This window comes from Akebia trifoliata, unplaced genomic scaffold (assembly GCF_017979445.1).
Source record: "Akebia trifoliata isolate Shusen 1 unplaced genomic scaffold, ASM1797944v1 Contig00130, whole genome shotgun sequence".
In the NCBI taxonomy this organism is placed as follows: Eukaryota; Viridiplantae; Streptophyta; class Magnoliopsida; order Ranunculales; family Lardizabalaceae; genus Akebia; species Akebia trifoliata.
Window position 1 is genome coordinate 66757 of NW_028236849.1, and position 21056 is coordinate 87812.

A 21056-nucleotide genomic window follows, 5' to 3' on the forward strand; every position below is an offset into this window, starting at 1 on the left:
ACAAGACAAAAATTATAAAACAAGCTCCAAATTAAACTAAACAACTCAAATTCATATTATATATTGAAATTTCATTACTGAACAAGCTCTAATTGAAGCAATTAGACAGTTACAAATGAAATTACGTCACATAATTGTTTAGAAATAAAACACAGTTAGAAGCAAATGGTCGTGATGTCCTTGATCTCTTTTGGCTCTCTCCGCTCTATCGCGTCATCTTCTTTTCCTCAAGGTTTGGATTTCCCCCACATTGCTACTGTTCTGAAAAATCCTAATAGCACTCTCGTACCTACACAAAAAAGATTTGGTATATCGAGATATCAACCCAAAGTAATAGAAGAACATGTCTCGTTCCGTTGATATGCGGCTATCAAATTGGTCATGGCCAAGATCTCTGGATCATTTTTTGTATTTACAAAATGGCAAAAACTGGTATTCCAAATAAGCAAACTAACATTCAAATATAGTAATAAAAAAAAACTTATAAAGAACAATTACAAGGTTTATTTAAACTCATAAAAAATAAGTAGAATACAAAAAACGAGAAGCCTACTTTAAAAAAAGAGGAATCCAAAAGAGGAGCATTCTATCCAAACATTTATTTAAAACCTTGTAATTGTTCTACTTTAACAAAAATGAGGAATCCAATTAAGTAGAATCAATTAAGTAAAGAGGTTCTTCTAACACATGGTAAATAACATTTGAATAGGAAAACAATGAAGTAAACACCAGTAACATTTAAATTTTATACCTACTCTACAAACTGGCTAGCCGTGAACCCATCTGTTAAACTTGAAGCTAAAATTGATTTTTGGCTATGAGCCATCCAAAAGAACAGTAGCTCAATGTCCAATGCAATCCATCATCATAGGTAGTTGCCTCGCACCACTTGCTCAATAGTCATGTTCTACACAAGAACATGAACATTGAGCTATAGAATGCCTCTAAAGTATAAAAGCTACAGAAGCTACCAATGGCAAAGAAAAGAGAGCAATACCTGAGGGAAAACTAACAAGAATAAGCCTTTCAATTTGAGGAGAATGATGTTCCCATTTTGGACAGTCTCCTCGACTTGGAAAATTACATTCCGAACTATCAAAATCTGCTCCATCTTATTCATTGGATAGACTGCTACCTTGACGGCATCTATAGGCCTGCCTTGGTTACACCATCGTGTAAGCAGCATAAAGATTGCAATAAAGAGAAGAAGCAAAGCAAGTGCTTGACCAACCCATCTCCTGCATGAAGTCATGGGATACATAGAGAGAAGTTACAAGTTCCAACCATTCCCAAAACCTCGACACATCATAAAATTTCCACCCCTTTTCAAATAGTTCACAATGACAAACTAACTGAAATCTGACATTCATACAACAAATATTAAAAAAAATTCTCCATCTCCTAGAAGCACATTACCACCTGGCTGAAACACAGATAGAAAAACAGAACCAAAAGTTAATGGACAGAACTATCTGTGCTTCACACCCTAAAAGCCAACCAATTACAACTTAATTCCAACAAATCTATTGACAAAACACCTAGAAATGATAAGCACCAAATGAAGATCCATGTAATAAACAAACCTGGTAAGCTAATTCCCTTGTATGGCACAAAACAAGTGAAGCAACTTGTCCTACGACATATTTTTCAAACACTTCCTCAGATTTTTTTTCTCTTGGAAGTGGGTTTTAAGCTTAAATAAGGAGATCAAATAAACATTGATGTGTTCTAATCCAATGCACCCAAAAGAGTTGAAATAAAGAGGAATTATAGTAATTGGGTTTAGCAAGAACATATATCATTCCCAAAGGAAGGGCCCTGAATCGGCCTGGTTGAAAAGAATCCTACCCATGATTTTAAGAAGAAAATTTTGAAATTTTAGATAACTAAATTTTGATTTGGTAGGATAATAGTTTGTTTACCTTTACATAAGGAGTGCTTGAAACTTCAGAACTTCTAAGATCAACAGCCTACAAGAAAATAAGTTTCTTTGGATCAGAATAAGAGGATGAAATTATCATTCTGATTTCATGGTTGGGTGATGAGAAGTGTATTAGGAGAAAATATGAAAAAGGTGCAACACCCATTTGTATATTTTTTGTAGTGAACATTGTTTCTAATAAAGAGAAAAGTAAAGAGAAGCTAAACACAACCTTATGCCAGAAAAAAAAAAAAAAAAAAACAAAAACATACTTATGGAAGAAATAGGAGACAAACCTCAAGTGCCTTGCAAACATTTTCGAGTTCGAGATGATAATTGATCTTCAGAGTAGTCATCACAACCTCCAAAACACCCAAGCAAGACTGAGTATCTCGTTCAAAGATGGGAAGCGCAAGGGTCCCATGAACATTATACCGTTGAGCATCATTCACCCGTGGGTACTCATCACTGCTGAAAAATTGTACATTGGGAGTCCATTCTGGTACCTTCTCCAATTAAACTCGACCGGGCAACCCAAATGGCTCGTGAGAATCCTCATCAGCCGGGAACTGGTACTTGATAGAGACATTTCGGTAATTTGTGAGCTGATGACAGTTATCATCAAGCGAGAAGGGTTGGTCATTAGTAATAAGAACAAGCTTGTCTCCCTTCTGTACAGGTACCCATATCTGAATAAGTACATCTCCATTTTTTATGGTATCTCTAATATATTTAAGTGCTTGGATCAGCCTCTCTCACAGAAGGACCCGGATTTTCCGTCGGTCCAATCCACCATCTTCTGCTCAGCTCCAAGCTTCTTCTGGCTGCATAATACTCCACAATTTTATCCATGTTACTGTTTAGAGATTGAGTTTCAGCGGAATTTTCTGCTTGGGGGTTCAACATTAGGATGTTTGGGTATAATTGATGTCTCTATGGATCTTCTTCTTTTTGTCATAAACTCCACATCTGCTAGTTCTTTGATGCTCACGGTTACACTAGGGGTATTGCTTATGAATGAGGATGAAATCCAAAAACTATCATACGGAATAATCCATGCTTTACCAAATGATACATTTTTCAAGCAAGAAGGTATTGAACCAGACAAATTATTGTGAGAAAGATCCATAAGGTTTAAGTGGAGTAGTTGACACAATTGATTTGAAATGGGACCTTGAAGTTGATTTCTTTTCAAGAGAAGAACTGTCATATTTGAGAAAGCATTGATCCAATTCGGAATGTTGCCAGACAAATTGTTATCACTCATATCTAATGTCACAAGGGAGGAACTTCGAATATTCAACATATAGCGGCGGATCTTCATATCCGCTGCAATACATCAATTTTAAAATAATAGAATATACAACATATAGCGGCGGATCTTCATATCCGCTGCAATACATCAATTTTAAAATAATAGAATATACAACATATAGAGGCAGATTTTAATATCCGCTGCAATAAGTTATTCTACACACCTATTACCAGCAGTAGAATAGAACTAGTTGAGAGGTTTCATACCCTGTAAAGAATCCATGAATAATTATTATTTAGCTTCAAAATCAAGCTAACTACACATGGAGCAAAAAAAATTTGTAAGATGTTTCATTCATCAAAAGGTAGTTCAAATAGAAATGATGGATATGGCAATTCTTTTAACATGGCACGTGGGATGAAAAAGTTAAAAATGAAACAAAAAAGCAGTAAACGAGGAAAAATATCGGTGCATGATAATATAATGGGTTGGGCACAAAAGAGAGTGAGAAAGATATTTACAAACTTAATGAAAAAAGTGTATAATGTTTCTTAAATAAAAATATCATTTCTCTCTCATCAGAAAGCTAAGAGTATAAAAGTTTTGCTGATTAAAATAGAATTCAAGCTAAATAGTGGCTCGATGGATAGAACAGTTTAAACATTTTATATATATCAAACTATCAATGCATGGAGCAACTAATTAAGATCTGTCATTAACCAATATGAAGTTCAAATAGAATTGGAGCTAAACAATCTTGGTGGACAACACATTAAGATAATTGTAACACAAGTCATCTAGGGTGCAACTCAGGTTGTGAACTGATCAAGTAATTTGACATCAAAGCACATGGAATCACCAGAGAGAGAGAGAGAAAGCAGATAACATAATCATGAGGACTCATTAAGAGAGCAGATACTGCATTAAACAATATTTCAAAGGAATTGAAGAATTATCAAGGTGGTCAAATAAGTGAGATGCATTTTCAGAAATAGAGGGAAGAGATAGAGAAGAATGACATGATTAAAGCATTTTCATAAATATATCACATATTTGCATCACCGATGCAGTACAAATGAGGAACCTACATATTAAAGCACCATATTAGTAATTGTTGGAAACAGATATCAAAAACTGCAAACTCATTAAGAAAATTTATCACAGACCATATTGCCATCTTTATCAGTTATTTGCATCCGCTCATCAACAAGAACAAAACCCCGTTGTGCAACACTAATTTTTCTAGTAACAAACATTCAGAAACATGTGGATACTAATGATATAATATGTATGAAATGATATTAAACAAAATCGACAACAATGATCAACGATAAGAGAATAATGCAGACAGAGACAAAACATGCATAAGAGAATGATTGCTTTCTAAATGTGCTTTCTGTGCATATATTATTAAGTTGGATAGGAGTTTACAACTTTGCTTTCCCCAATAGTCTTGCTCTCAGCTCCTCTACAACAACATTAATGAACTCTTTAGTACTCAAATATTGGTCCCTGGTTGCATAAAAAAACAGGAAAATATTATCAAAATCATAGTTGATAAAGTAAAAGAAAAAAATCATAGTTAAAGAATTGTGACCATAGTTAAAGATTAAATCATAGTTACCATGCCCCATGAACCAACACATCTTTTAATGAAAGGGGAGGAATAGCCTACTTTTGAGTTTCAGAGCTTTTAAGGGGAAGAAGTAGCTATGGATCTTGACTAGGGAGTATGCATAATGTATTTTCTAGGTGTAAACTTAGAAATCAATCTAGAAACAAGCACTTATTTCTGTTGGTTATTGTTGGTGGCTGAATTCAGTGTCTTAGTTATAAAAACCTTAAAAAATGCATAGGTGACTGATTCCATCATAATGGCAATTGTATAAGTGAAAAATATATACGAAGTACAAAAATATATTAAGTGACAATAGAAAATGACAAGTTCTACCACTCACCCTCAACCTATGGCAGGGTCATCTGTTTTAGTTTTCCCTCTAAATCACCATAGATCTGCAACAAGGACTACAACTTTAAAAGTGGATCACATAACATACTTATGATCATGTCCAATTTATGCAAGCTCACAGGTCACTTGACAAATGGTGTGTTTATGCACGCAATATATGTGCACACACGCACGTACACATCAAATCACTTTGTTCAAGACTCTATCAGGTGTCAATGCATCCTAAAGATATATCTCAATACACACCGATGTCCTAAGTAACTTCGAGCTTAGGCTTGAGCATCTAAGTCAATAATACATTACTTGTTTACATTTGACTAAAACTTACCTTTCATTGATCATTGTTTTTGACAAATGGAACATTGGTTATGCTGAACCTTTTCATAAGAAAAATGTTAATATTATCCCATTAGCCGATAACCAACAAAAATTGAAACTGACTATGCTACATCAATGTCTACCTATTTGACCCGAACTAATAGAAACATAAACCATCTTACATAATAGGTCCTATGCTCTGGTTACATCGATAAGGTGGGCTTTCTTCTGCTTCAGTCCCTTCATCTTTCTAATCTATAAAACCACAAATGGGGATGTAAAATATAAATATGGTCAACGCAATATGAAAAAGAGACTAAATAAGTTCAAGAAGAGAAGGAATACCTGGGTATGAGCCAAAAGATGAATTACAGAACAGTACTTCAGTTTCTTCAGCTGGGACTGAATATCTTTCTTCCCTTCTTCAGTTTCATATTTCTTTGAATACTTGGTGAATGCCTTCTTCTTCAACTTACACCAGTCCTTGTAAAATCTCCTCTTCACTTCCTCATTAAGATGTTGAGCCTAAACAGTGTTCAAAGAACGAAGGCCACAAGGAGTTTTCACATAACCAATAACTCCAATGATAATCATAGGGGGTGTCTCTATTATAGTCACCACCTCACGTGTTTCTTTATTGTGAAGCTCTGTGTTAAAGAAAGGAACTTGTAAGTACAACATAGTAAGTAGTACATGAACATAATTTAGAAAGATATATATTATAAAATTCAAGAGCATCATCAGCGTCAGAATGAGTGGGGCTTGGATCAAGAATGACTATAAATGAGAAAAGGCTCACTTGATCCAAGTTTATCAACATCTCTCACAATGTGAGTCAACCCAGCCTTGTATCCCATAAATGCAGTCAATCTACAAGGTTTTGTTGGGTCATCCTTAGGAAAGGCCCTCATTGCATGAATCCCATTGAGCGAGGAGTTAGAAAGTAAAAAGTGGCAACCTTGTCATAAAACAATGAACAATAGATCTAGAATCTGTAGAAAAAATGTCCTTGTCACTGTTATACTATTCGTGAATACCCTGAATATTATCAATTAAAAGCATAGAAAGGGCCACAACCACAAAGATTTCCTTGTAAAATTTACAATATTTTCAAGCAACCATGTTGCGACTCCATGTGCCTCTTTTGTTCAGAATTTTACATGAGACAAAACTTCCCAGCAGTTAGGTGATATATGATAAAAATTATTCCATTAGAAAGTTCTCTGAGATCTTTACAATGATCCACATGATAAATATGTTTTTCAAAAGTTATCTTCTTATTTTAAATATAAAATTGTTGTGAATCTTTTCCAACATCACGCTTTGAAACTTGACTTCTAAAAATTTTACAATCAACAATGGTTCGTGCATGATGTTTTATTATGACCAACTAAGAGAGAGTGTAGGAGTAGTTTGGAAAAATGAGAAAAATATGAATGGCTAAAGGGCCATTTTCTATGCCACTACAACATGAACGGAAATTACCCAAAAATAAGTTATACGATTATGAGATATGATAAAAGAATGCGTGGAAACAGCTATTAAATCCTAGGAGACTGAAAAAAGAGAAATTAATTTGAAAACAAGCATAAAAAAAAATAAAAAACCAAATATTTTATAGAGAAAATGATGTACCTCCATAATAAGCTGCAGCACAACCACTACAATAAGGTGTTATTGCACCAAAAAGACATGAATTGAACGCCAGTGTTAGTGCTGCCAATACACCAGGCACACCAGAAGCCAAGTGCATGGCAAGAAATGAAAAGTACAAGGCTCCAATATGAGCTGCCTGACTAGCAAATATATGGTGGATGAAGAAATAAACTGCGTGAAGAACAACAAATGCTGCTGGCCAGCTCAATGAGAAAGATTGGAGGCCCTTGGCCACACACACTATGTGAAAAAAGCCCATATTTGACGATCTTAGCCCAACCATATAATGCATAACTAAAAGAAAGAGTAGAAGGGACAGTTTTATACGATGCCTTAAATCTTTTATTCAAAATGTACCTATGACACTAAGCCACATTTGAACAAGAACTAGACTCCATAGTGCAAATGAAATTGGAGTTAACATTTATAGAGAGAAAGCACATTTCCCCTATAACAGTGCAAACTGTATTTTAAGACCTCCATATGAATTTCAAATAGAAAATGGGTATAGCCATGCAAATGAATTCAAATCACAGTTGGGGCTCATTAAAAAATAACATCAGCCATGTTTCATGTTCCATCCTAATGGGCCCTAAATAAAGTTTGCTAGAAGCCAAAGAGGACCACATAACCAGATAATTATAAGCTCAAACATGAAAGATAATTATAAGCTCAAACATGAAAGACCTCCAGTTATGTTTTTAGAAATAAACTCCACTAGGGGAAAATACAGATTCACACCAATTGGAAGAAGAAATGGCATACATATAATGTTTGACCATATACATTTACCTCATCCACACAGAAATGTGATGGTTCTTTTGCCAGTTCAAGGACACCTTTAGTGCAATTGAAAGGTCGAACTTCAATGGCACGATGGAAGGCAAGAAGGCATGCAGTACCAAGAGGCACTGGCCATGTACTCAATTAGGAGTTGATAACCTTCGGGGACTGTAGTCTGCAGCCTCACACACTCCGCTAATGCAGAACATCAGCATTGGGATCTAAATACCAGGCCAGTAAGAGCAGCATTGAAAATCTAAAATCCGCTTTATGAATGTAAGAATACTGATCAAAAGGCATCATGTCAGACACCTTGTATCCATGTTAAGCACCGAGAAATGTGCTCATAGCTAAGAAATGAAGATGATAACTTTAGAAAAGAGTGTGTAATCGAGAATCCACAAACTATTGAGTGAAAGGCATAAGCAGGTCATAATATAATGCCCACCAAACACATAAGCAGTCCATAAAATACCCTCAATTAAAAACAATACATTTGGTATTTCAGAACCATGGCAATGATAAAACTAAGCAATTTTGGATGATGGGGTCTTGTTCAAGTATCCACTGAATGAAAGGAAGCTAACTGAAAACATAAAATAAAATAAAAGAATTAATCTCATTTAGACAGCAATATAAGGCTTCTATTTCACAAACATTTCGATAAGTAGTAGTACCTAATAAGGAACTCCATGAAGCTATCTATGGCTTGGCACCTCTATTATAGATACTCACTAACTTCTCACAGTTGAAGGAATTTTATGAAAATTTAAGAAATTTTTAGCTATATGTTGTTAGATCTTGTGAAGACACTATGAAAGACGTTACACAGGTATATGTCACCCCTTCATTAATGACAGTCCTTCATATATGGAAATGGAATAGATAGTACAACTATGCATACACACACACATGAACACATACTATGTTATTGCATATATGCTCCAGCATTAGATTTCCCCATCTATTACCCCTCTTTTAAAATAAGAGTAAAAAAAATAAACAAAATTGCAATGAAAAGAAAGCACACCTTGCCAGACATCATATCAATGGAGACAATATGGGAGACAGTTTCTTGGGAGAATATAACAGGTGCATATTCATAGTGGATGGGTGAAGGATCCAACTTCTCAAGAATGTAATCTTGAACTGGGGATTGGTCCTCTGTCTTCATTTTCTTTATCGTCCATTTGTGCAGCTTCTCAAATTGCTCTCTCAGAATGCAGAGCTTTCAAAGCGTAAGCAACTCCACTAGTTAGTGGCCTTTCAAAACCTGTTCTTTCTGTATACGCTGCAAAAGTTTTTTGTGGAAAAGAAAGAGTCAACATCATAATTCCTACAATACAATATTGAAACCAAAGACATGCCAACCTCGATCCTCATCTACGTAATTACGTGCAAAGGGTATTACCTAATGCTTCATGACTCTTATCAGTTAATTTTATTGGGTCTTCATGATTCCTACCTAAAAGATCTGAAAAATGAATGAAACCAAAATTTGGGTTAAAAGATAGAATAACTTGATCAATTGTGGAAGGTTGAGATGAGAATGACCAAGGCATGGACAAGGTTTATGCTTACATTGAACTGATCTTGCAACATCCGGGCCCTCTCGTCACACATGTTGGCAAGCATCTCTGTCCTCCACAAAATTGTACTCTTGTTTATGAATCAATATAACCATATGGACCCAATCACCCTAGACAAAAGAAACAGAAATAGTAGTTTTTTCCTCCACTTCCCACTTCCTTTAGAAGAGCTTTGAGACTGTTATTGCTGCTTCTGCAACGGCTGCAGCTGAGTTTACGGTTGCTTCTGAACCTGCTTCCACTTTTAGATCAATCCACGAACTTTCACGAAAACTAGAGACTTTCTAGCTCACCATCATACCGATTAGGACACACCAACATATCTTCAACAAACAGATTGGGAAACTCACACAATGTTGTTCTTTGCAGTTTCCGAGCACTCTCATTTGCAAGACATTCTGATCAAAGGAAAAATAACCAAATAGACACTAAAAAAACTGGAATGTTTCACCAAATGTATGTGTGGAAAACACGAAAGTATCATAAAAAATTCTTAAATTTTAATGTTTCCCACATTAAAGAAAACTAACATGATAGTACACAAAGCAAACCATCCAAAGACAAACATAAAAACAAAATACATAGAATAAACACACATTTACCTTTCAACATGTATGCACTTCAGTTAAAGAAGATATGTTATCTTGAGATAAAATAATGAAACAACATCATGGCTGGTGAATCAGGTTTCTCGATAATGTTCTCGTCTTGAATCGGACATTGGTCCGAGTCTTTTATGTTTTCTGTTTCCCACCCATGATGCTTTTGAAATTTCTCTCTCTCAGATGACCTTACTTCCAAAGCATAGGCAATTCTATCGTGGTGTGGTATATAGAGTCCTGATCTCTGCATACATTCCAAGGGTGCTTATTGTGAAAAAGCGATATGAAATGGTCAGCAAGGATGACAAGAGTACATAATAACAACATGATCAATCCAAAACCCTCAAATAATTGATAACAATGTATCGACATGAGGGATTTTCTAATAATTTGTTTATCTTCTTTCTTGTATGGTGAGTTGAAATTAAACTCATGACCTCAAGGTTCCATTGAAGAGTTTCATCAAGTTGTGTTACAGGTGTAACACATTTAATAGGTAAGTAAATTTAAACCCTCAACTGTTAACAGAATTTGAAAAATTGTAATTTTATATAGAAATCTCTTAATTACTACAATACTAGCATATAACTATAAGAAGACAAATAAAAAATTTGAGCATATAATACTTTTTTATAGGTGCACATTTAAGCATGTATGCTATAGTTTTTCTAATCACCCATTTTATTTTAATCTTGGAACATAGTTGAATTTGACACCATTTAAGTAATTTATTTGGAAAGTCTCTTCCTATGTTTATGCCTGAATGCTCGATGATGGATTGAAACAATCACTTAAAAAAGATCAGAACATTTTAACAAACTCTTAAAAAAGATCTGACATCAGTCACACAGCATTTCAAAAGCATCTCTCCATCTTAGTCACCAAGTTTTAACTTCAAGGAGGCTCATTTCTTTCCCCATATTCCCACCAACTACATACTAGGTACTCTAATTCTCAGGGTCAAAAATGACAATATGAGCTTCTACCTCTTTTCTTTGTTCATCATCATGACTATCATGGTACAGCCTCAATGGCTAATTTGCCCAACACAAAACAATATCATATTGTTTCCTGATATTCCTATTTTTTACACATATCAAAATAATTTTTCGATAACCCTATTCTCAATGATGTCAACACATTGTCCTTCACTCTACCCCTCTTTTGCATACCTTTTTAGCATTTTTATACCTTTTGAAGTTTTTCTCAATCTATTCATTTGTTAATTCTTTCTCACCTCCTCTAGTCCTTCACTTCACCCCTCTTTTTGCCTCCCTTTTTAGCATTTTGACACCTTTTTGAAGTTTTTCTCAATCTATTTTGTTGTTAAACAATTTTCTCACCTCCTCTAGTCCTTCACTTTACCCTTCTTCTGGACTTGACAGCTTTTTGAACATCATCATTCCACCAAAAAGCTTCCCTATGTTAAGTGACTTCCCCTTTTGATTCAACAAAAACCTATTTCTTTTTTTCAATATATTTGGCTACTCCATCCTACATATCAGACAAAACAAAAAAATCAATAGTACTAGCACAACCCATATATGATTTTTCCACACCTACACTACGTCATAATGCGCCAAAAACGACTGCCCCTACAGTCGCAAAAAGAGTCGTTTTAAAAGGAGTGATTTTTTAAAAACGACTGTCTAAGACAGTCGGAAAAAAACGACTGTCAAAGACAGTCGTAAAAAACGACAGTAAAATAAGGATATAGCGACGGTCAGCGACCGTCGCTATAGGGTATTTTAAAATAAAAATATATATATTTTACACCTGCCCCCCTTCACCTGTTGTTAAATAGTGGAAATACCCCTATGTTTGACATTGATGTCCTAGACCCCAACTAACAATATGAAAAGACCCAAATACCCCTCGTCTTCAACTTTCATAAATGTAACTAAAAATCATTAATGATCTCCCATTCCTGTTTCAAATCAACACCCACATTCAGTTCAAACTAAATATCACAAAGAATAATTCTGAAATAGACAGATATACAATCCATCAAGCACTTGGACACAGATAAAACAGAAATCATAAAGAAAAAGAAAAAAAAAACTTAAAATTCCCTTCTTTTTTTTAATATGTAGAAACAACTCAAAATTGGGATAAAAAGGTTGATGGTGAAAGAATTTGAACCTAATCCCAAGTAAGATCTCGAAGTGGTCAGTATAAAACTTTTAAACAAATAATAAAGATAAAAAATGATCTAATAACAAAAAATTTAAAGACAGTATACGTACCTGCAAGGAGTGTCGGATTCACGACGATATAATTTTTTTTGATAAGAGGTTAAAGATGATATAATAACAAAGAGAAATAATTAAAAGAACCACAATATGCTACCAATAGGGAACAATGAACAATCTAATGCTTGTAACGCAAAACATATCCAAATATACAGAACCTTCAGTTGTGTTTCGTGATGTCTCATGCAGTAACGCAAGTGATGTTGATAACGAGGCTTGAAGAGTGGAAAGAGAACGCAATTCTCATGAATGTTTGACATGAGCCCTTATAGATCTATCGCCGTACAATGCTGCCATAAATGCATCCTTATTATAGCCACAAATTATAAAGGTGATAAAACTACTACTAAAAAATTAAAATAAGCATTCACATACAAGGAACCATCTCCAAATAACAGATGTGTTAATTGTTCAAGAGAATCCAAAGTTCTTTCATACCAGATCCAAGAGTTTGTAGCCCAAAAATTAGAAGAGTGATAAATATAACAAATAGGGAACACTAAAAGAAGAAAAAACAGCATACCCCAAATTCAGAATTGGCAAGAGATTGAATGAAATCCATTAAATAGCACCAACCTGGCAGTGGAAGGCAGGGTTCTCTACAAGCACTGCTGCAGGTTTAACATCCGAGAAGTCCTTCTCTTGCAAAGAATTGGATATGTCATTAGCGGAGAAGGGAATGTTGCACCAAGAGGCACTAATTAGAAGTAGTTCTTACTATAGTAAAAGTTCCACATCATCTTACAATGCTTCCGCCAAGACTGAAACAAAACATCGGCTTTGGGGAATGGTTCATATTGTATGGGTCAAGGCAGTCTCGGTTTTTCTCCTAAGAGAATGCCTCATGGCAAGATTTCAAATCTTGGTTCAGACCCATGTTACCTGATTCGTGGGTTCGCTTGGTTTGAATTCGGGTTTGCATTTCGTGGTTTGCCACTCAAGAATGAACCTGGTTTGTAGGGTAGTTAAGGTGCGGGCAAAGGTCATTGGTGATTTCATCGTAGGAAATTCTTGACTTCTGGTGTATAACCTGTGGAGCAACCAACCAAGGGAAGTGATGATAGCATAAGATGGCGAAATTTTAAAGTAACTAAATTCAATGCTCGTAAAACATTATATTTTCAATAAAACCAACACACTTGTTGATGAAATCAACGGGTGCTAAATAAGAAAAAGTTACCAAATATGCTTTCCAAGTAATCTCATGCTGTTACCAAAACATCCTTCTTGAATGTCTTAAGATTGTCATTGTTCCAAATTTGTATGGCTAATCATGTCTTAAATATTCACTGGAATTTTAATTTGGACACCAATGTATTTTGTAGGTAATAATTAATAAAATTTACAACAAACGGTAAAATGATTGATAGTATGAACTTCACAGTTGAACCAAATTGAAGTGGTCTACCAAGGTCACAAATTAAATAGCAGTATGCAACATCCACGCAAGTTCCATATCGATATACATATCAGCTTCAAGTGTTGACACTATACCATACAAAAAATACTTAAGACCAGTCTGCCCCAAATTCAACAGTTTTAGTACTATCCATGCAGTCTAACAAGCTCTTAAGCCAAGTGAGAAACTTCAAATAATCAAAGGCATATCATACACCAGAAACTCATTAGTAAAGATAAATTTAACCAGTTGTGACAGTATCTACATTTTTAATTTTCTTTTCCTCTCTTTTCTCTTCTGCTGTATTAGTAGGTAGGTCTCCTTAACCTCCTTTGTTCCTTTTGGTTTAGATTAATGTACCTCATGTTTATGAAAATTATAATAATAATAGTAATAACAATAATTACAATAACAATAATAATAATAAGTTATCGTATTAAGCTTCAATACATGAAAAACGTACCAAGAACCCCACAGCTTGCCTAATGTGCTTAAGTTCATCCCAAGACGAGCCTGCATACTGCAATGAACCAGGAATCTTCAGATATAATTAAAAAATAATAATGATAATAATAATAAAGTAAAGCTAACTAAACAGGCTAGTGAAAATCATGGAAGGGACTTGCGTCTTCTTTTGCTTGGGCACACCATAACTCTAATTCAGCCAACCCAGATTTCACATATTCTCCATTGCTGAATGTACAGCACTCATGACGTAGCAGAAGACTAAAGCAGCATGTAACAGCATCCTTATATATACAGTAAACTTTTTAAAGATTTATGTCGAAAGACGGCACAACAGAACAGTTATTACCTGTTAAAAAGTTGGACGTTGATATAGGAGAAAATCTGAGTAAAGATCTTCTGAATAAGAACCGGAGGGACCTGAAACAAGGGAAATTATAAGCCTAACTGGGCAATATAATGCACTTGCTAATGGTGCTCAAATCCTTAGTAGCTTAATATAATGCACTTGCTAATGGCGCCAATGATAAAATGCACAAGTTATTGCTAACTTACGCAATAGGTGGAGAAGCGGTAGGGATCACTCCTATTTTCTTTGATGAACCATCAAAACATTCCAGAAGTAAGATTGTTAGCTACTACATGAAATAAATGGAGTAAAGTACATGGTAAAATTATGCACCAAAAACCATGCATGTGGACCAGAGACATTGATAAAGTATCTAGGTATCATAGGTGGCGAGCTAAAACTATGAGCATGAGAAGCATAACTAAGCATAGAGTCTTAAAAAAGGAATTCCATGGCTGCTGACAACTTGTATTTGTGCTCCTTACATGCCTTACGGCAATATGACGTAGTGGCTAAACCTCATATATCATATAGATAGACAACACACCAACCAGTCATTTGGAAATACACAAAAAACAAAAACAAAAAAAATCAAATAGTTAAAATAGCCTACCGAGCACAACTCTAGAATACAACCAACACTCCATATATCACATGGGTAATTCCATCCAAGTCCAGTACGGACAAAATCACAGTGGTTAACAGTAGTACAAAGCTGCCAATTATTCTTAAGAGACAACCAAAAAAAATAAAAATAAAGGTAGGCAACAAGGGAGATGCGGATATCAATAACATCATACCAAGAATAACCTCAGGTTCACAGTAATGCCGTGTTGATACGATGTACCTATGATCCTGATGCTCATAGGTTGTGCTACCAAAATCAATCACCTTGATAGCACTTAACTTCGGAAGTATCTTGAAGTAAGACCCATCCTTGGGCGATCGAGATGAAACCTTTACATCTACAATATTTTAATGGTGTTATTAAACCAATGAAATAATAATAAAAGAAGGTAGGCAAAGAAAAAAGAAAGAGAGGATTTTCAATTTCTGGTAGGAAGAAGATGAGATCCATCTTTTAAAACGTAACTAACCTTGAAATCTGGAATTTTTACATACTCTGGCGAAACAAGAAGTATGTTCTCTGGCTTCAAATCAGTATGGATGAGACGCAAATCATGCATAACTGCAAATTTTATAAATACAATACCAAAACATAAGCACTTGTAGCAGTGGACACATAATTCAACATAACAACCATCTACTGATTAAACAATTTAACTGATAATAGCAAGCAAAGGCAGAGAGGACTGCCAATGATAGTCAAACCAGTTCAGTATTTTTACGTCCAGTCCAGATATATGATATGAGATAAAATCTTGAGGTCACTCCAACACAACTCTTTGAAATAATATCATTCAAATAACATTTCATTCCAAAATGACACTCATATTATAAACTTTTTAATATCACACTTACTATTTATAATAGCGTTTGGACCACAACATTACCTTGAAATTAGATTTCTTGTGACAAACAATATATTGTAGTCAAAATTGCTGATACAATTATTTTATCTGCGGATGTATTATACAAGAGTCGTGATAATCGGACTACCCCACATGGCACACTCAATTGACTCTCCTCTCTTGATGCGACAAGTTCGAGAACTGTAGATTTGTATGTTTTGTATCTCGAAACGTACAGATCTATGGTTCCCAAACTTTTCACGTCAACAAGTTCGATTGAGTGTGCCATGTGGTGTAGTCAGATTATGATAAATCATTATACAACTCAAAAAAACAAAAGGTGCCATTTAGCCAATGATGAGCTTGTGAAAAAAAATGTATTTGTTTAAGAAAGACTTTGAAAATGGACTGTGAACAAACTCTCAAAAGTCTAAAATCCAATGGTGAAAACATGTCTTTTTAAGAGTTGTTAAAATTTTGTATTCTACATCCATGTGGCATCCGATCATGTTTTTGGATGCCACATGGACATGCAATCCATATAGGTAGTTGATCAATGACTTGAACACTTTTTTCGTTGTCTGTGGATCAAGAACTATGCTGAATGGTTCGTTATACGGATTTGAGTGGGAAACGTCCAATCACAAGAAGGAAAAGAATTTAATAGAGGAACTCCCAAGCATTTGGTGATCTCAAATATGCCCGTCAATGGAATGTAGACTCTTTTATCTTGCTCATTTATGCCTCTGAAATGTGGTTGGGGCCTAATATTTGAGCCTATTGGAGGATAGTAATTAGGCCTTACGCAAATGGGTGGGGGTTTGGAGCACAATTCTTGAACAAGTAAATGGAAGTGAATCAGTAGACATTGATAATTAATCAAATCCAGAAAAGATAACAACAATTACTTGGTAAAACCCTCCAACTTGGGGCATCTCCACTAAAATTAACCAATCCAGACAGAGAGAGAGAGTATTCACTTGTTATTGGTCCCAAAGAGTTCCATGTGCTACTATTTGGGTACTAAACACAGTAGCTTTTTTTATATTGGTCCACTGTTTCTGATAAGCTCATGTGGACCAATACAAAGCCAAACTATCTATCATCTGACATCACCAATGAGTGTAACATAAAATTTTCCCAACATCATAATAAAGTTATAGACAAGTCATCATATGTAAACAATCCTGAATGCTCAAAAAAAGTACATGATTTAGATGCAAGCGAATGAAAGAAAATATTTATCGAATGCAATCCATTCGATTGGCCTAGGTAAAAAAAAATTGTTTAGCGTTGCAAATGCGTAAGCCTGTTTATAGTGAGATCAGTAACTCAAAAGGTGCAGACAGATCACAAACCCAAGATCTGTTGCTCAACAACTAGGCCCTCACCTACCCAAACAAGTAGGTTTATTCTTAAATGTCTAGTATTGCCATCTCAAGTCAATGTAGGATACCAGGACATGAATCCAAGTAAAAGTTACATGAATGAAAACTAATGGTCCCTTGAACTATATCCAACCTTTCCACAAGGAAAAGCCTAGGTAGAGAAGACCATGTTTCCTTAGGTAGTCGTAATCATATAGAGCGAGAAATATTGCATAAAATCAAACCCGGCCGAAATGAACCTGAACCAATCACAATAACTAACTCTATATCACATAAAACTAGGTAAATCCTCATACGCTAGCAATTCAAATCATTCAAAAAAAATTATAAGAATAAACTATATCACATAAAAAAAAATTCTCCAATATTTTCGTTTTTTGTTTAGGAGCTAAATCTGTGGACATAAACAAGAAACAATAGAAGGTGACAGTAGTTGGGTATGTTGAGGAAAACAACGTCTTGAAGAAGGTTAAATCAACAGGACACAACAGTATTTGCTTTAACAAGGAAGAAAACATTTAAAACCCTAAATTAATTAAGGAAAATCTGAGATTCAATCAAAAACTTTAACATACCTGAAGATTCGATCGCAAACCAAGCAAAGGGAGAGAGATCCATCAAAGCCCTAAAAATTTGGATCAAACGCCGATCGATTTCTTTCCAAAAGCGAGATAGATTCGAGAAAAGCGACGGATTCAAGAGAAAGCGCGAATACAAACAGAGTTGAGAGAGAAGAGCAGTAGAGTGAGAGTGAGAGGAGAGACAGAGACGAGTAGAGAGAGAGAAGAGCAGTAAAGCGAGCGTGAGAGCAGTCGAGCGGGAGAGAGATAGAGGAGAGAGTCGAGTGAGAGAAGAGAAGAAGTTCGACGGAGATCGAGCTTCAATAAACGAAGGTCTGGAAATAAATTTTTCTTAAGAGTGACTATTGGCACCCCAATTTTTACTTATTAACGTCAGGTTCGTTGAAACGACGGTTAAACGACAGCTAAAAACTGTCGTAAAAAACGACAGCCTTTAGCAGTCGTTTTTAACGCAATTTTGGCGTCGCAAAAAATCCAATATGACGTAGTGCTAGAGACAAAATTATAAAAATGGATACCATAAATATAGAGATTGATGGATGACGAACAAATACAAAGTTATCTTGGCCTTCTATACCATAGAGTTGAACAAATTCTTCACTCTCTTAAAAGCAACACTTTTTTTTTTTTTTTGTACAAATCACCACGAAAGCAGGAAAGGTGAATATGTATCCTTTAAGCCCTGATAAGTAATAAGACAAACAAGCATGTCCAAAAGGTTTAAAAATATGACTAAGTCTGTGTTTGGCAACACTTCTGAAGTCTGAATGGAGGTGGTCCACCATTCAAATTCAGACTTCAGATCTGTGAAACATGCTTGTTAAATTTCAGATTTCAGAATAAGAAGTTGATTTCAGCGAAAAAAATTCAGCGATAGAAAGTCGCTGGAGGGTAGTTCTGAATTCTAAAAAATTTATTTTTACCTAAAATACCCTCGTAAAAAACCCTTACCTCCTCTCTCTTCTTCATCTCCTTCCTCTCCAACTCAGCTGTCAAGATAACAATACTTGACTGGTTTTATTGAAATTTCGGGATTAAGGTTTGTGGGTCATATCACTCCGATCGGATTCTAGATAAAACCACTGTAGAAAGAGAAACCCAGGTCAGATTTCTAGGTTTAAAATCTAGGATTCTCTCTTATAGTTAGATAACCTAAAATTTCAGTTCTTTGGAATCAAAGTGAGAACTAAAGAAGAAAGACTATCAGAACAACTGATTTCTTCACAAACACAGGTAAATCAAGCTTTCCCGGCTAAGATCAGAAAGATTTCACCCCTAATCGCATGAGAGAAAGACGAGAAGAGTGGGGAGAGAGAGAGAGATGAAGAGAAGAATAGAGAGAGGGTATATTAGAGATAGATCAGTTTATATACACAGATGGAACAGAAGAGTGGGAGAGAGAGAGAGAGAGAGAGAGAGAGAGAGAGAGATGAAGAAAAGAATAGAGAGAGGGTATATTAGAGATAGATCAGTTTATATACACAGATGGAACGAGTTTTATGGTTTTTTTTTTTAAAGCTGTTTATTGGCTTTATCATATATCATACTTTTTCAATTTGACTTCTGACTTTTATAATGACTTGTGAAATTTTGAAAATATCTCTTTGTTGATCATGTTATTATTTTATCGGATTTGAACAATGAATAGTACAATATCAAAGTGGCTGTTTGATACCATTTTTAAACTCGACTTCTACTGTGTTTGCGTCTAGAAGGCGCTTTTTAAAGTCGAATGCCCTATTTGATAGCATTTTGAAATCGTTTGATTTTTTGAGGATATTGTAATCTTCTTAGTTGTAACCCCTCAAAGTGGGGGAGGTTTCAGAAAAATCGAGGAATAAAATTCGTTTATCCAACCTGAAAATCTTTAAGGTAAGGCTTGGTTGTTGTTTTAGAGAAAATTGTGTGTACACTCGTACGGTTAAATTTTGAATTAGAAAACCTCTCAAAAGTGATATAAATTTTATCCACCGAAGATGTTAGTTTTGAGAAGTATTGTTGTAAATGGGTCTATAAAAGGATAACAATATGTTATATTTTTTTATTAATAATTTATTAAAATTATAAAAGGGTAATGTTGTCAAAATGACGATTATGTTTTAAAATTCTATTTGTAACCAGAAGCTCTTAAAATTATAAACAAACAACTTTTCCAGAATAAGATTCCAGATTTCAGATTTCAGACTTCAGATTTCAGACTTCAAACTTCAGACTTCAGAAGTGTTACCAAACATACCCTAACTTTCTTAAATATTTTCATATAACATAAATACACTAAATTTTAGATAGTTAATCATTTTCTTTTTTCAAGTAAAGCTGTATCAAGCACCCCATATTCGTATATATACCTATAAAAGTTTCCCAAGTTAGATAAACGACAATGAAAAACTGACTATTTTAAAAGATGAGTACATTCATATCTGATATAAAAAATAAAAAGTAGAAGACAAACAGTGTAGAATTTTCACGAGGCAAATCCATAGGAAGAATTACTTTGATTCCAATATTGGAGAATACTTATAAATAAATAAATAAAAATGGAAATAGAGTTTGGTCTTCAAAAGCAAACATGAGATGTTCCACTCTTTCAAGACCAACAAAAAATCAACCTGATTGGTGTGTTACAATGTTAGATTTATGTACCAAAAAAATGCTACAATCAGACAGATAATGTTAGCAGATGAAAATGCTCAAATCCAATGGTTCTAAACAACCAATAAGTTTAAGTTTTGTGCATAGTTCCAATAAGGGGTGTTCCAAATATTAATATGGTAGTGAGTTTGAAATATTTTGACACTCAAAAAACCTTGAAATCTCCTTCACAATCTCAAAAATTAAATCTACAATCCTCCATTGGAGCCATAAAGAGCAACAACAATCCAACACAAATTCAAATAATTAATAATAATAAAAAAAAAAAAAAAGACATGGGTTTAACAAATCACAATCACCAGAAGAAATCCAAATAAGAAATCGATGGAACTCTATGGTTTGATATTTGTGTCGTTTTTACGGATTGAATCCATGGGTGTTGAAGGATCAGATAGAAATCGATGG

General features: G+C 34.7%; 1 protein-coding gene across 15 annotated transcripts; it reads right to left on the reverse strand.

Moving 5' to 3' along the window:
* Positions 1 to 31: 31 nt before the first annotated feature.
* Positions 32 to 18392, reverse strand: LOC147381947 (serine/threonine-protein kinase AFC2-like). 15 transcript variants are annotated; one of them, XM_086429765.1, is made up of 18 exons: positions 17994 to 18392; positions 15656 to 15747; positions 15359 to 15515; positions 14765 to 14802; positions 14559 to 14629; positions 14208 to 14264; positions 12922 to 13375; positions 10094 to 12635; positions 9484 to 9889; positions 9314 to 9376; positions 5809 to 9193; positions 5646 to 5718; positions 4608 to 4688; positions 2218 to 3492; positions 1923 to 1970; positions 998 to 1238; positions 752 to 907; positions 32 to 289 (listed from the first exon to the last, which is right to left on the reverse strand). In XM_086429765.1, exons 1-7 carry the CDS (start codon positions 18034 to 18036, stop codon positions 13213 to 13215), a joined length of 621 nt encoding a protein of 206 aa, XP_086285891.1. In that variant the 5' UTR covers positions 18037 to 18392; the 3' UTR covers positions 32 to 289; positions 752 to 907; positions 998 to 1238; positions 1923 to 1970; positions 2218 to 3492; positions 4608 to 4688; positions 5646 to 5718; positions 5809 to 9193; positions 9314 to 9376; positions 9484 to 9889; positions 10094 to 12635; positions 12922 to 13212. The 15 variants fall into 15 exon arrangements, with proteins under 15 accessions (XP_086285891.1, XP_086285888.1, XP_086285884.1 ...); XM_086429762.1 differs by adding an exon at positions 5135 to 5189 and having other exon boundaries at positions 2218 to 4688; XM_086429758.1 differs by having other exon boundaries at positions 5135 to 5718.
* Between the last annotated feature and the right edge of the window lie 2664 nt (positions 18393 to 21056).

Bases quoted from the DNA above. Each gene is read 5' to 3' on its own strand.
- LOC147381947 (XM_086429760.1), bottom strand. From the start codon at position 18,036: ATGGATCTCTCTCCCTTTGCTTGGTTTGCGATCGAATCTTCAG. The intron at 14,265-14,558 runs GTAATAACTGTT...GGTTCATTGCAG, and splicing joins AACGTCCAACTTTTTAACAG to TATGCAGGCTCGTCTTGGGA. The intron at 13,376-14,207 runs GTACGTTTTTCA...GTTGCTCCACAG, and splicing joins GGCAAGCTGTGGGGTTCTTG to GTTATACACCAGAAGTCAAG.